We start from the raw sequence: 13,388 nt of genomic DNA on the forward strand, positions 1-13,388 counted from the left end.
TGTATTGGATGTGATACTCGATATATCAAAAGGAATGAATTATCAGCAGGATGCAGTCCAACAACGAATCTAGCATCTCGAACGGTGAATGGTTAATTACGATGAGTTTCGTATTTCGTGATTTGCCCGATTAGACCTGGGATTGTAATCTGCGCTTATGTCCTGTTTCTGTTATCTCGTAATTGCTTTATACTCGGTTAAGTCTGTTTGGTATGTAGGAATGTAGGAATTGCCGCTCATGTTTTAAGGGTCTACTAAAAGTGCGAAAGATAACCGTCATTTATAGACATCGGCTATCATCACAGCAGAGTTATTTATGTTTTTGGTGCATGGACAAAACAACGGATCTCATTATTGTCTTCCTGACATTCCTCTCATCTGGCGTTTACATATCCACTTGGCAATCCAGCTGATAGATATGGCCCCAGTAACGCTGTCAACATGTCTCCAACAAGCTATACATTGACCCCTGGTACAGGCGAATCATCGAATTCAAGATCAAACTCGAATTCGCATTCACCGCCCGGTCCACCCTTGCAGCACCATCATCAAAGGCAGCTTCAACCAAAACCTTCACCCAACTACCATCTCTTGAATCACGATGATAACGAACAACAAGCAGACTCGACGAAAGCTCATTCGCAAGCTGGGTCTGTGAATAATGATAAATCACAACGATCAAGGGACGGATGCTTGACTTGCCGAGCGAGGAAAGTGAAATGTAATGAGATCAGACCGGTGTGCGATAAATGCAGAATCAAAAATAGAGAGGTAAGTGCGCTTTCACTTTTAATTTTAGCTGTCCTTTCCCCCATCCCATTCGTCATGATGACCACAGAATCCAGAGATCATGAAATGCAATACAGGCTAGCTACAAGTTGATTAAGTGCAGTGCAGGGAAAGGATCAAGCTGATGTCATTTATACCTTGTTCCAGTGTTTATGGCCTTCAGGCGATGAGAGTGAAAGAAGAAGAAACAAGAAAAGAAGACCGAACAGCATCAATAACAATAGTTACAATGATGGAGCCAATTCGAATTCTGATAATCCTTCTTCATCAACGGGAAACGGAATCGCTTATAACAGGAACAAGCATAAACCATCAACGCCAATACCGAAGCCACTCCGACCACCTTCCATAAGACAATTCTCAAATACCCATACTCATACTCATGCTCATCTTCATTCTCCTTCGCTGCCAATGATCTTACCGCACCCTCATACTCATACCAACACTCATGCTCATCCACACATCAAACTTCCGCCTATTTTACCTCACCCACACCGCCAATCGAGCGACCGTTCAAGCCTGACCCTTAATCCGAACAACCTCAAACATACTCATCCGCCACCTCTAGCTGCGCCTTCACCCTCGTCATTCACTCAACACAGACTGCGACATCAGCATCGTCAGCAGCAGCAGCAGCAGCAGCAGCATCATCACGCTGCCTCGTCTTTAAGATCTCCCGTACCCGCCTCAAGAATTAGGGGTGTTGTGCATATACCGCCTGGGTTTTTGCCGCCTGACGCAGATATGATGGACGGACGTGCTAAAGGCAAAGACAAGAACGATGGTCTCGACGGCGACCTGGTGGATTATTTGATGCCTGAAAAAGTACGAGCGGCGCTTATGATGGATCCGTAAGTTTTGCGTACAGCTCCTCTTGATCGTGGTCTCTTGTGGACACCCTGCCGCTCAAGATTCGGCGCTGAAATAATCTATGTAATCAGGTCTTTTCTCGAACCATATTTTCCGACTGTGTAAGTCAGACTGCCAATTGCGAACGAATCTCTACAAAAGGGCTTGCCAAAGCTGATACGAAGAGATCCTACAGAGACGAAAGATTAGTAATTCGACATTACTTGTCGAAGACAGTACATATCATCATTGCTTTTGAGTCAAATCACCGACCGTGGAATCCATGGATCAGGACTCACGCTCCACTAGCATTCAGACACCTGCCTGGGTAGGTAAGATCTCTCGAATTCCTGATCATCTCCATGTATTCGTCGTGCGAATTATATGTGATAAAAGTGCTAATCGCGAGACTTTACAGCTCAAATCCAGCAGCGGATGCTTTGCGATCAGCGATTCTAGCAGTCGGCGGGGTCCATCTGACATACAGTACAGATCCGACAGATCAAGCTGCAGCTTGGAGGATCACCAAATCCGCCAAAACCAAGGTCCTCAAGCTGATCAAGCAAACACTGGAGGATGAAAATGGGAGACCCAGGGTACTCGAGCAAGGCAACATCGAGCTCATTTTGGCTGCTCTTCTGAGCTGCACCATTGCGAGTGTGAGTCGCAAGCTTGATGACGGTGAAGGTGGTCACGATGCCGCTGACAGGTGTAATGGTCGAGTAGTCGTTGGCAGCGGACGATTCATGGCATCATCTCCTTTCCTCAGTACTTTCGCTGATCGATCAGCTCGGCGGCGCGCAAAACATCCTGCAAGACGCGCCTCGGGATCGCCTTTCGCCTTATCGATTCTTCATGGAACAACTGGCTATCCGAGATGTGTTTGGCTGTATGACTACGGAATTGGCGCCAAGCATACTGAAAGACGCTTTCACACCTTGGTTCTTCGAAGCTGAGAGCTGGAGTCGGACTGATCCCGAATGGGAGAGCGTCGAGAGGATGTTCGGTATCTCGAGAGGGATGGTCGACATGATAGCTAGGGTAAGTGTGTTTCTAATGTTGTGCTTGGGTTTGTACTAGCCCTTGCTCTTGCTCTTGTGAGATCACAATAAGCTGACAGCATAAGTTAGGCCTGTTATCTAATAGCCTCAGTCCGATCGATCAATACGCATCTTCCCGAGATAGCTTCGCCCTCCCTCGATCCGAGCCTAGTAGCATTACACAAAGCGTCGTCGGAACTGATGTCAGAATTGAAAGTATGGGACGAAGCTGAGAATTTTACCCCGTTACATCCGAGAACGCAGTATGGGAATCACTCGTACAAGCATGCGATCAGGATCAGGATGTTGCGAAAGGTGTATAACATTCCATCAGAGGATGAGCGGGTTGTCGGATCTAGTCAGGCGATCATTGAGTTGGCTGGGGAGATGTTAGCGCTGTACGGGAAAATCACTTGGTAAGTCAACCAGCCTCGCACATTTGCCATTGCCGTTGTCATGAGATGCAAGTGTACCTGTGTCCTCGTGCTGAAGCCTGATTATGATCCTTTTCGGTGCTTCAAGGCTTACTTGGCCGATCCTCATCGCTGGCTTTGAGATTCCGCCTTCCCATCCTTCAAGAAGAACTGCCTTGGAGATGTTAGGCGCCTTTGGGTGAGTCTACCGCATGTACCACCATCTTCGGCCTCTCCACGGATAATACCATGCTGATGTTCGCGAGCTGGTCGTGCTGTAGTCCTCACGCATGCTTCGATAATCGCGCAGCAGCTAGGATGTTATCTGATTATTGGATGTGGCACGACATGGACGGAGATCACGCTACGAGCTGGGAGGTTGCTAGAACGTTGAATCAGAGGCCCTTCTTGGATTAGTAATGACAATTGACTTTTCTTGCATATTCAATCATATCATATCATACCATATCATATCATATCATATCCAGTCAGTCATACATGGTTTATATCTCTCATGCTTGTGTTGTAACTTTGTTGTATCTTATTGCATAGATGCATCTATCGTGGCATGCAGGCAGTAATTCGCCTCATACGGAATTACCGAGTCACCCATGATAAATCGCCGAATCCAAGCAGGCGACCGAGCGAGTGGATGGACATTTTGGATTTTGACTTTTTGGATGTCCAAATGTAGAGTATAGATATATTTCGTAATTTGGTCAAGCTGTACTTCAAGCTTGCGATCGACTGACTACCTTATCCAACCATCGCTCGTCCGCCGCTGACCTGCACACTCTCCTGCTCCTACATCCCTGCTTGTTGGAGGAGCTCGACTGGACCTGCAACGCTTGGCCCAAATACAACAGTCCGAAAATTCCGATCTCGATATTGGACTTGTTCAACATGGCATTCGCATCTTCTTCGTCGTCTTCGAGCATCATGCGCTCAGCTCGACAATTGGCCAGATCTGGACCTGCAAAGCCATCTCGATCTCTAGCTCGAAGCAGCATCGTCCCGCCTCCAGCAGGTAAGCTCGGTCGCTCTCCTTTCGATTCCTTCTGAGATAGTGACCATGAAGCTTACAGGTGTATTGTCATGTATAGCATCCCGACCATACTCTGCAGCAGCAGCAGCATATGCTGAACCATCTTCTTCCCACATACCATCACAATCACAACCTCAAGCTCAAGCACAATCATCACTACCACCTCAATCACAACCACAAACCCCGAACCGCAGACGCAATACTTCCAATTACACCCGTCCATCCGAACGCTCAATAACGCCTGAGGAAGCCCAATCATTCTTATCCAACTTATTGGGTCTACCGTCCGACCGACAATTCAGTCCGGAATTGGCTCTGCAAATATTAACCCATAAATCATATCGATATTCGCACTCGGTCCGCCATTTCAACGACGCATCTTCGGCTTCAGGGTTAGGGTTGGGGTTGAGGAGTAATGAACCTCATAATTCCAGATTAAGTTTTTTGGGTAGACGAGCACTTCAAACTTATCTCTCCCTCTTTATCCACGATTCCTTCTCCTCGACCTCAACCTCAACCTCAACCTCAAACTCAGACTCGGCTACTTCCGGACCAAGGGAATCTCTACGGACGAACGCGGTGGATTTCCTCCGTGGATCGAGTCTGGAAGATCGGTTAGATAATTTGCGGGATACGAGGAATTTGGGAAGGTTGGTAGCTCCCCATTGGGGCGTGAGCGACGTTACTCGATGGGATAGAAATGAGGTGAGTTGGAGTTTGACTGATTGGTTTCAGAAATATGATCGATTTCGACGTGGAGCCCTGGGATGGGACTTGGGACTTGGGTCTTCGGATTGTGGAATTTGGGGGTTGAGAGAAGAGGACAGGGAGGGAAAAGGCTTTGCATCTGGTCTCTGACCCCAAGATTGATATGCGTTCCCTCAAGAGTCAAGGAAATCATCAGAGGACGAGGAGATAAAAGTTGCTGTTGTTCCATAGAGCTAGATTTCGAATGGTCATGCTAATTCAACCTTTGTTGTGCCTCTTTAGACATCCCGCGAATCAGGCGATCTGAAAATACTAGGCATGACAATAGAATCGATATTAGGAGGAGTATTCACCGAGTTCGGATCACCTGCAGCGCAAAGGACGTTCCACTCGATGATCCTGCCTCATTATATCCCGCAATTGAAGGATCCTAGATTGATAGAGCGGGTATTGGGGTTGAAGGATCAAGTGCAGAGTACGAGTCAGGGTATACTGAGAGTATAGGTTCAGCATGCCGGTATGATGGTCTGATGATGTTATCGTAACCATCTGGAAAGGACTAGCAATACACTGAGGAAGCAAGACCAGGGACAGGAGGATAATGATAACAAGGAAGTGAACGTCATCGATCAAAGAATCATTGAGCATGGAGAAGATGGGAAGGAGAGGGGCAAGTATAGTATGACAGCTAGAGTAGCATTCATAAAAGCAAATAGCAAATAGCAAATAGCAAATAGCATATACTTTAGCGCATCTAACATGAGCACGAGCACGAGCACGAGCATGAGCATGAATATTCACACATCTTGCATGGCTTTGCTTCTGGCGATATCATTCGAACAAACCGCTTACAATTCTCCGCCAGAGATTGAACCACACTGCGATTGGACTTGGATCTTGGCACTTGGATCCAGATTTTATAGCACCATGGTATTGTGAGTGTGATTGTGATTGTAATTGAACCGGACAGAGAACTAGCGAGCCGAGGGGTTTTGGTGCCCAAGTCAAGTCGGTAAGAGATCACTTACTTCGACGACGGCAGTCCTTCGCCAGTCTGAGCTCGAGCTTGATTTTGATATGAAGCGAGGCAGCAGACACACCAATCGCCGTACATACTGAACCAGTGCAGACAAAATACCAACAGCGGTCAGATGTCAGAATTCAGGGAGGAAGCGAAAGGTACAGTCCGTACAAGTGTTTGTGCTTGCTTTTGTGCTTTGTGAATGTGAAACGTTATATCGAGATCGAGAAAGGCGAGAGGATGTGTGACACCAAGACATGAGATGATATGAGATGACAACTTGATCGGAGCGATCGTTGACGACCTCTTAAGTAAATGCAGTGGATGAATCGTCCGCGAAGCCATCATGGACATACCTGGGATCAGCGCACTTCAAGAATGACGTCGGACGAAAGAGTCGGACCCAAGAAGGAAAAAGCCACAATCAATGCATTCCGTCTAATAAAATGATGTTCATGTATTCATGTTCATCGATACCACTCCAACCCAACCTAACCGACAACAATCTTCTCCTCGTCATCGTTGAAAGAGTATTCTGGGATTTCGAGGTTCAAGGGAGCGGGACCTCGTCTGATTCGACCCGAGATATCGTAGTGCGAACCGTGGCATGGGCAGAACCATCCTCCGTAATCACCTGCTTCTCCGATAGGCACACATCCTAAATGGGTACAGACACCCAACATGACGAGCCTGAAATAGCGAGAAAGCCATCAATTAGCATTGATTTCTGATAGTAGGAAATACAACCTGTCTGCCGATAGGCTAATGCTGTGATAGGGGAAAGGAGACAGTATTCACCACTCTGGTCGTTGGGTTCGATCGGCATCGTTTTCTGGGTCTCTCAATGATTTGACATCGACAGCGTTGGCCTCGTCGATCTCATCGGAAGTTCGGTGTCGGATGAACACTGGTTTTCCTCTCCATTTGACGATGAGGTTCTTACCTGAAACGCATAGCGATGTCAGCGATGTCTCTCCGAGGTTGTCTACATTTGTGTCGTGGCACTGCAGCCGATGTCCTCCGTTTCTATCATTCTCCCTCAAAGATGTTCCTCCGTCACCAGCCACCAGTGTTCGATTGGTGAGAAGAAGCCACTCTCTTTCACCTGAGATTCCGTATTCTCCCTCACTTACACGCAACCGAAGAAGTAAACACCCTCTAAACAAAAGTACTTACCCTCTGGAATAGCACCCATCTCAACTTCGATCTTAGCCAAAGCCAAGACGTCCGCAGAAGCAGCCATATTACTCAGGATGTCCGAAACGGTCGACTTTATACCTGATGCTCCGAGAACACCTAGACCACCAACCATGAAATACGAGACGGTTCTGTTCAATCCGGCGTTCTTGGCTTTGTAAGGGGTGAAATCGGGTACGCCGGTAGCAGAAGTTCGGTGAACACCTGTAGCGGCTGCCATTGGGTGAGAAGCGGATCGAGCAGGTGTGGTGGATAGGAATCTTTGTTGGAATGATGAAGAGGTTGGGAGGGCTATTACATGATACAGAATCAATGTGAACATGAACTTCTCTATCTTTTTTTTGTCCCTTCTTCATCGTCTTGCCTGCTTCTAACACATGTACTCCCATACTTCGTTATCCTAGTGATGCCTTTTTCACCTTTCCTGTCATTCACATCTGGTCTGTCTTCCGATCTTTCCTTTGCGACTTCTTTTCCTGAGCCTGACGTCGAAAAGCCAATCAACTCACCATTGGTTCGTCCAACGTGTCCTCTGGCAGTCGACTTGAAAGCCCAAGCTTGAGGAACATCCGATCGAGCGGCTGAGCCGTGGTGTCCATGATCTCCGCCCGCTAAACCAGTTGGGATGGCATTGTTGATCCGAGGAGCAAGGGGGACACCGGAAGCGAGTGTTCGGCTTGTGGGGAGCAAGTTGACTCTGGCTATTGACGCAGCCATTTTGATGATGTGGTGAGGATGGCGTATAAGATGATTGAGGGTATAGGTTATGAGGTGCAAAGCACTAACATGTAGATTTATGCGTTTATGATGAATGGATGGATGAATAAATCGGAACATCGTTGATTCGTCGGTTTGCATGATTGAGAATTTGATCCCGTCATCTGTACCATATATCCCATATCCCATCATCCACTCATAATAAACCAGTTAAAGAATCTATCTCCGGAAAGTTCCGAAGGGATATACCCAGTGTGGCACTTTATCGTGTAATATGACACGTGAATCCAGTCGCGTCGACCTGAGCCTAGATCAATGTTCAAACGCAACAACAAAAACAAATGGATGAACTACTCTAATACTCTAGATGTCCTACTGATCTCTCTTCTTTGCATTGGACCATACTCAACAACAAGACAGAGCAACATGGCCCCGCCTCATCCTCTGCGAAGAATATCGACCGGCTCTCTGTCCTCCCTGGCGAGGTCGACCGACCGGAATACATTGTCGGCATCAGGACTAGATCATTTGACAGGAGCAATGGTCGAGCTCTCAGACGAAATGGCTACCTTGTCTTCCAACGTGCAGCAGATGACGGCTTTACATGATGCCCTGGGGACATTCAACGAGGCTTTTGCTGGATACTTGTACGCGTTGAAGATGAATGCCTTCTGTGTGGAATGGCCGCAGGTTCGTAATCTCATTCCGAAGCTCTTCTCCCCTTCTTCTGCTGTTGTGCCCGTGGCTGGTGGTCCCCTTCGAAGCCTCCCCGTGCCCTTCAAGACATCTTTCGTCTCCCTACATTCTGCCGCTTCCACTCTATCGCATGCTGCTCTTCCGACTCTCCTGCATTGCCGATCAGCCCTAAAGGCATCCGCTAACAGCCTGTTCACCAGGCTCCAAACGAGCAAGGGTTTTCACGACTGGAAGCTTTGGAAGGTAAATTGTCTTGTATTCCGTTAAAGAGGATCATCGTGTTCTGTCACAAGTTGACGTATTTGGCCTGTTCATCGAATCATAGCTCCAGATCCCCTTGCAGGACCATCAATCTCTGCTCAACCTCCGACGCCTATCTCAGCACCTTCAAGATCATCGACCAATCCAGCAGATACGACATATGCAACGCAATACTCATATAACGATGACGAGCCTGCCCCTGCACCAGCAGCGAAGAAGCCGACCACGGGCATACGTAAGCCGTCTGGTGGGGTATCAGTGAAGAAGAATGCATCTGCAGCAGCAGCAAGGAAGAAACGAGAGGTGAGTCATCTCAACTCACTGGACAAGAGGAAAATCTCTGGACTGATGATTCGTCATGGGAATGTTAGTTGGAGATTTCCAGTGTTATAGATACTTTACCTCTGGAATATAGAGGAGGAGAACCCGTAAGTATCCTTGCGTGCTTGTTTTTCCCCCTGCTCGTGGTCGATACGGCAGACATTGAGCGGAGTTATTGATGGAAGGGGTAGGGCTAAAACTGATTTTGATATGATGATATTTAGGCTGAACGGATGCGCATGGAGAAAGTGATTATGAAACTTATGGAACACCCCGATGGTATCTCACGTGAGTGCTGTAGCGGGACAGTCCTTCCACTTAGGTCACAGCTTCATATTGTGCAGAGCAGGCATGACTGATGACAAACCCTTTTCAGTCAAAGATATGGTCTCACCGCCGGAACTACCACAAGCGAAGGTGAACAAATGCCTGATAGCCTTGGTAGCTAAGAAGCTGGTAACAAAGCCTACTGTAAATGTGAGTCATCGAGTTCATCGCTCATCGTTGAAGTGCCACTAGACTAAAATCTGTCTGATTCACGTAGAAAGTGACGATGTATAGATGGGTCGGAGCCTAAAACCCTCCTTGTATGTATACTTCTCGACACGCCTTTCTTGTTTGAACGAGCAGGGCGACAGTGAAAGGAAGGGCAAGGACTTCTGCAACGCGAAGATGAAGTATAATCTAAAGGGACATAAAGCTCATCAAAGTCAGCTCGCTTCTGCTCACCGAAGCGAATTTGATGACAAAGGATCTGTGGAATTCGCACTGATCCGCCTAGACTCGGAATTTGGCTTAATTGAGATACCTTTGGAACACTTCTCGACTTCCTCACACGATCTCTAGTGATCTTAGCTACTTACCGAGCTAGATTGACAGAACGTCGTCCGATTATCGACTCGCCCCTGACTTTGGATTGGACGATATTTCCAATTATTGACATACGCTCGGCACCATAAGATCGAAGTCTAGGCTCATTTTGCATTCAGCTACCTTCAAGCTCGCTATGATGATTTGTCAAGCAGCCGATCGCCTTTCCCGGGAATCATTCAAATATCAATCAATCTTATATCTTATTAACCCAAGTCCATCTCCCAGCTCATCACCCCTTTGCTCCTCTACTGATTAGACAGCAAGTTGATCTTGTTGCTTTATCCTCACTCAAACCTGACTCTACCTGTCTTTCATCGCTCCCATCTAGACTCATCAATTAACAACACACTCTTTCGCACATCATACTCTATTATCGGCTTTCGAATTGATCATTACCTGCTCTGATCCTACTTCATCCCTCACCAGATCGATCATTTGCACCAACATAGCATTTCCCTCAGTCCATTCATTCATCGACTTGACAACTCACTGCACCTGGGTATCATAACTCTTTCTTCTTCATCTTCACTTGCCTGTCTCACTCTGTTCTCGCATACAGACATCGCACTATCTTTCGTCTGTTCGTCTTCGTCGTGATATATACTTCACCGACAACAGACCTCGACCATCGCTCGATCTCTCAATTCTACTACTCTGCCTCCTGGGTCTCGGCCCAAGGTAGTCCAGTCGATGTATGCCGACCGATTCCTCTTTTCACGTTGATTAGTACTTCTGTATCTCTCTATATCTGGGTCTATATCAACCGGATTTGATTTTATTCCCCCCATTTCATTCTTAGGACAATATGCGCTCGATTCAACTTATATCCATTTTGATTCAGTCCCTTTCTTTACTCCTCAACACCACTTTAGCTCACCCTCATTCTACCCGTTCGGTCTCAAGAAGAAAACACGCCAATAGACGAATTCAACAACGCCGAAGCGAAAGTATCTCTTCGACTGATTGCTCCAACACCAACACCGACGATGCCTCTCTCACCGCTGAGCCTGTAGCTCTAGGTCTAGGTCTATGGACCCCTTCTCAAGATTCTGCAGCCGGTACAAACAACAACAATGCGGCTCCTGAAGGTGGAGCTGCGGCTGCTCCGCCTCCGCAGGCGAACGACGCAGGCACGGGGTTATGGACTCCGGAAGCTGATGATGCTGCTGCTCCTGCCGCTCCGGCGTCCCCCGCTGGCGGAGCACCCGCCGCTCCCGCTGCTCCTGCTGCTCCAGCGGCTCCCGCCGGTCAAGCGGACGCAGCTGCAGTAGGCTCCACGCCGGATTCCGATGCTGGATCAGAGGGATATGGGAGATGGGGCGGAGGAGGCGGAGGTGGAAATGGTATGGGAGGTGGGAAAAAAGGTAAAGGTGGTTGGGGTGGATGGGGTGGTGGAGGAGGAGGTGCACCAGCTCAACAACAACAACCTACTTCTCAAGCTGCAGCTATACCTGCTACACCAGCCACTCCCGCTGCTCCGGCTGGTCCACCTGCTGCAGGTGGATATGGTGGATACGGCGCATCTCAAGCTGCTCCATCTCCCCCTCCTGTCGCTGCTTCCCCCGCTTCGCCTGCAGTATCTCCTCCCGCTGCCCCACCTCCACCTCCTGCAGGCAATGATGCAGACTACGATGTCTCGTCGGCAGCCGTCGACGTATCGATACTTAAAGGTGGCGGACCGGGTGGATATGGTAATCAAGCTATTTCTCCTACTTCTCAAGCTTATCAGAAACCTACGATCTATTCTACCAATTACGTCGAAGTCACTGAATGGTATACCCCTCCTGTGGCGTCCGCATCATCTTATCAAGCTCCTCCAGCAGCATCCTCTTCGTCATCTTATCAGGCACCTCCTGCTGGTCAGACGGGCGCAGGGGGCATCCCCACTATTCAGCCATATGGAGCCACACCAACTGCGGCAGCGAGCATATACACACCTCCCGCGGGTTCAGCCGCAGCAACAGGGGGATACTCGCACTCGACTGCAGGTGGTTATTCGAGCGCACAAGTAGTGACTGATGCGAATGGTCAACAAGTACATACTTCCTCGTGGCATTCTTCTTGGGCGAACACATGGTCCAACCCCGGAGTCACTTCTACGTCTCAAGCTCCAGTGGCAACGAGTGCGCCGGGTGATGATGATGCGAAGAAGTTTGTTGATTGTCATAATCAGTGGAGAAATCAGTATGGTGAGTCTAATTTAATTTGGAGTGCTGGATGATTTACGAAGTCGAATTGAAAGTGAAGGGAAGAGAAGGGAACTGATCCTGTTATCGGTATCTTGGACCTATCGTGATTTTAGGCGCGGGCAATGTCTCGTGGGGAGAAGAATTAGCGGGATACGCTTCTCAACATGCTAGTGTCTGCGCCTCGATGACGCATACGTGAGTCGCCTGTACGAGCTAGATTGCACATAGCCGAAGAGACTGAATCCATGTACTGCACATAGGAACGGTCCATATGGCGAGAACCTGTAAGTCACCCCCCCACAGCAGGGCAGTGTGAATGTCACCTAGCATGTGATCGACAGACGACTGACCACGTTGGTAACCGTAGAGCTGCAGGTACAGATGGATTCATCGATATTATCAGCTCGATCGGGATGTGGATGGACGAAGCGTGTAAGTTGGCTGGATCAGAGAAACTCATCTGCAACGGGCCGCAGAGTATATCGCGCTCACACAAGTATATATGCTGACTGCATGATGACTTATGATAGCCGAATACGATGCGGATAATCCGACATATAGTCATTTCACCCAAGTTGTATGGAAAGAAACTACCTCGATAGGCTGTGCTGCAATAAATTGTGGAGCGAACACCGGTATGGCTGTGAGTGGTGTATCACAATTTTGAGAGTACCAAATGATCGAGGAAGTACTGACACGAAGTCACGATGACAGGGCCAACTATACGTCATGTGTAAGTCAGGAGACTGGGATACCAATCCACTGGCAATGACAGAAGCACGGGCAGACCGTAAGCTGACAATTACATGTATTTTTAGGCGAATATCATCCGCGGGGAAATGTCATTGGCGCTTTCGCGCAGAACGTCGGTAAGAGGTAAGACCAGACTCTTTGAGCCTGTACTGCATTGGAAAATTAGAAGATTGGCAGGAATGAAGGAGGCTGAACATACATGAAGAGTGGATTCAGGGATATAGGTTGAGATACAACAATTTTGAGCATTGCCAAAAGCTGCTTGATACGACGGCTGGGTATCAGCCGCAATTTTCACCTCGTTGTCCGCTGAGGAGCATCATCACTACGGACTTGACCTATTGAAAGACTGGACGAATAAATTTCGGCACATATAACACATATACACTTCATTTGGGACAATACATTGCTTTATCATATATACATACATGCTGTAGAGTGAGATTCATATTTAACGCTGTGCGTATGTAGACGACTCTTGAGACTTCATATGCATGTGCATACGCTATATTCTGC

At 47.9% G+C, this 13,388-nt stretch overlaps 5 protein-coding genes across 5 annotated transcripts; 4 read left to right on the top strand and 1 right to left on the bottom strand.

The window, feature by feature from the left end:
* Positions 1-441: 441 nt before the first annotated feature.
* Positions 442-3,508, top strand: I303_108589 (uncharacterized protein; the record flags this gene model as incomplete). The annotated part of the gene is made up of 9 exons (XM_065969873.1): positions 442-771; positions 937-1,640; positions 1,731-1,760; positions 1,835-1,966; positions 2,057-2,297; positions 2,365-2,679; positions 2,769-3,094; positions 3,201-3,290; positions 3,373-3,508. The coding sequence occupies 9 exons, from the start codon at positions 442-444 to the stop codon at positions 3,506-3,508; spliced, it is 2,304 nt and encodes a 767-aa protein (XP_065825945.1).
* A 486-nt stretch (positions 3,509-3,994) lies between these two features.
* I303_108590 (mitochondrial 54S ribosomal protein mL57) lies at positions 3,995-5,348 on the top strand (the record flags this gene model as incomplete). Its single annotated transcript, XM_018410359.1, has 3 exons — positions 3,995-4,118; positions 4,195-4,841; positions 5,127-5,348. The coding sequence occupies 3 exons, from the start codon at positions 3,995-3,997 to the stop codon at positions 5,346-5,348; spliced, it is 993 nt and encodes a 330-aa protein (XP_018260168.1).
* A 1,008-nt stretch (positions 5,349-6,356) lies between these two features.
* On the bottom strand, positions 6,357-7,779 carry I303_108591 (ubiquinol-cytochrome c reductase, iron-sulfur subunit; the record flags this gene model as incomplete). Its single annotated transcript, XM_018410358.1, has 4 exons — positions 6,357-6,555; positions 6,664-6,808; positions 7,042-7,353; positions 7,572-7,779. 4 exons carry the CDS (start codon positions 7,777-7,779, stop codon positions 6,357-6,359), a joined length of 864 nt encoding a protein of 287 aa, XP_018260167.1.
* Positions 7,780-8,205: 426 nt separating this feature from the next.
* Positions 8,206-9,634, top strand: I303_108592 (uncharacterized protein; the record flags this gene model as incomplete). The annotated part of the gene is made up of 7 exons (XM_065969874.1): positions 8,206-8,469; positions 8,676-8,718; positions 8,801-9,039; positions 9,108-9,164; positions 9,282-9,345; positions 9,434-9,534; positions 9,602-9,634. The coding sequence occupies 7 exons, from the start codon at positions 8,206-8,208 to the stop codon at positions 9,632-9,634; spliced, it is 801 nt and encodes a 266-aa protein (XP_065825946.1).
* A 1,101-nt stretch (positions 9,635-10,735) lies between these two features.
* Positions 10,736-12,999, top strand: I303_108593 (uncharacterized protein; the record flags this gene model as incomplete). Its single annotated transcript, XM_018410356.1, has 7 exons — positions 10,736-12,119; positions 12,233-12,314; positions 12,380-12,403; positions 12,487-12,551; positions 12,650-12,762; positions 12,834-12,852; positions 12,938-12,999. 7 exons carry the CDS (start codon positions 10,736-10,738, stop codon positions 12,997-12,999), a joined length of 1,749 nt encoding a protein of 582 aa, XP_018260165.1.
* Between the last annotated feature and the right edge of the window lie 389 nt (positions 13,000-13,388).

Source organism: Kwoniella dejecticola, chromosome 11 (assembly GCF_000512565.2).
Source record: "Kwoniella dejecticola CBS 10117 chromosome 11, complete sequence".
Classification (NCBI taxonomy): domain Eukaryota; kingdom Fungi; phylum Basidiomycota; class Tremellomycetes; order Tremellales; family Cryptococcaceae; genus Kwoniella; species Kwoniella dejecticola.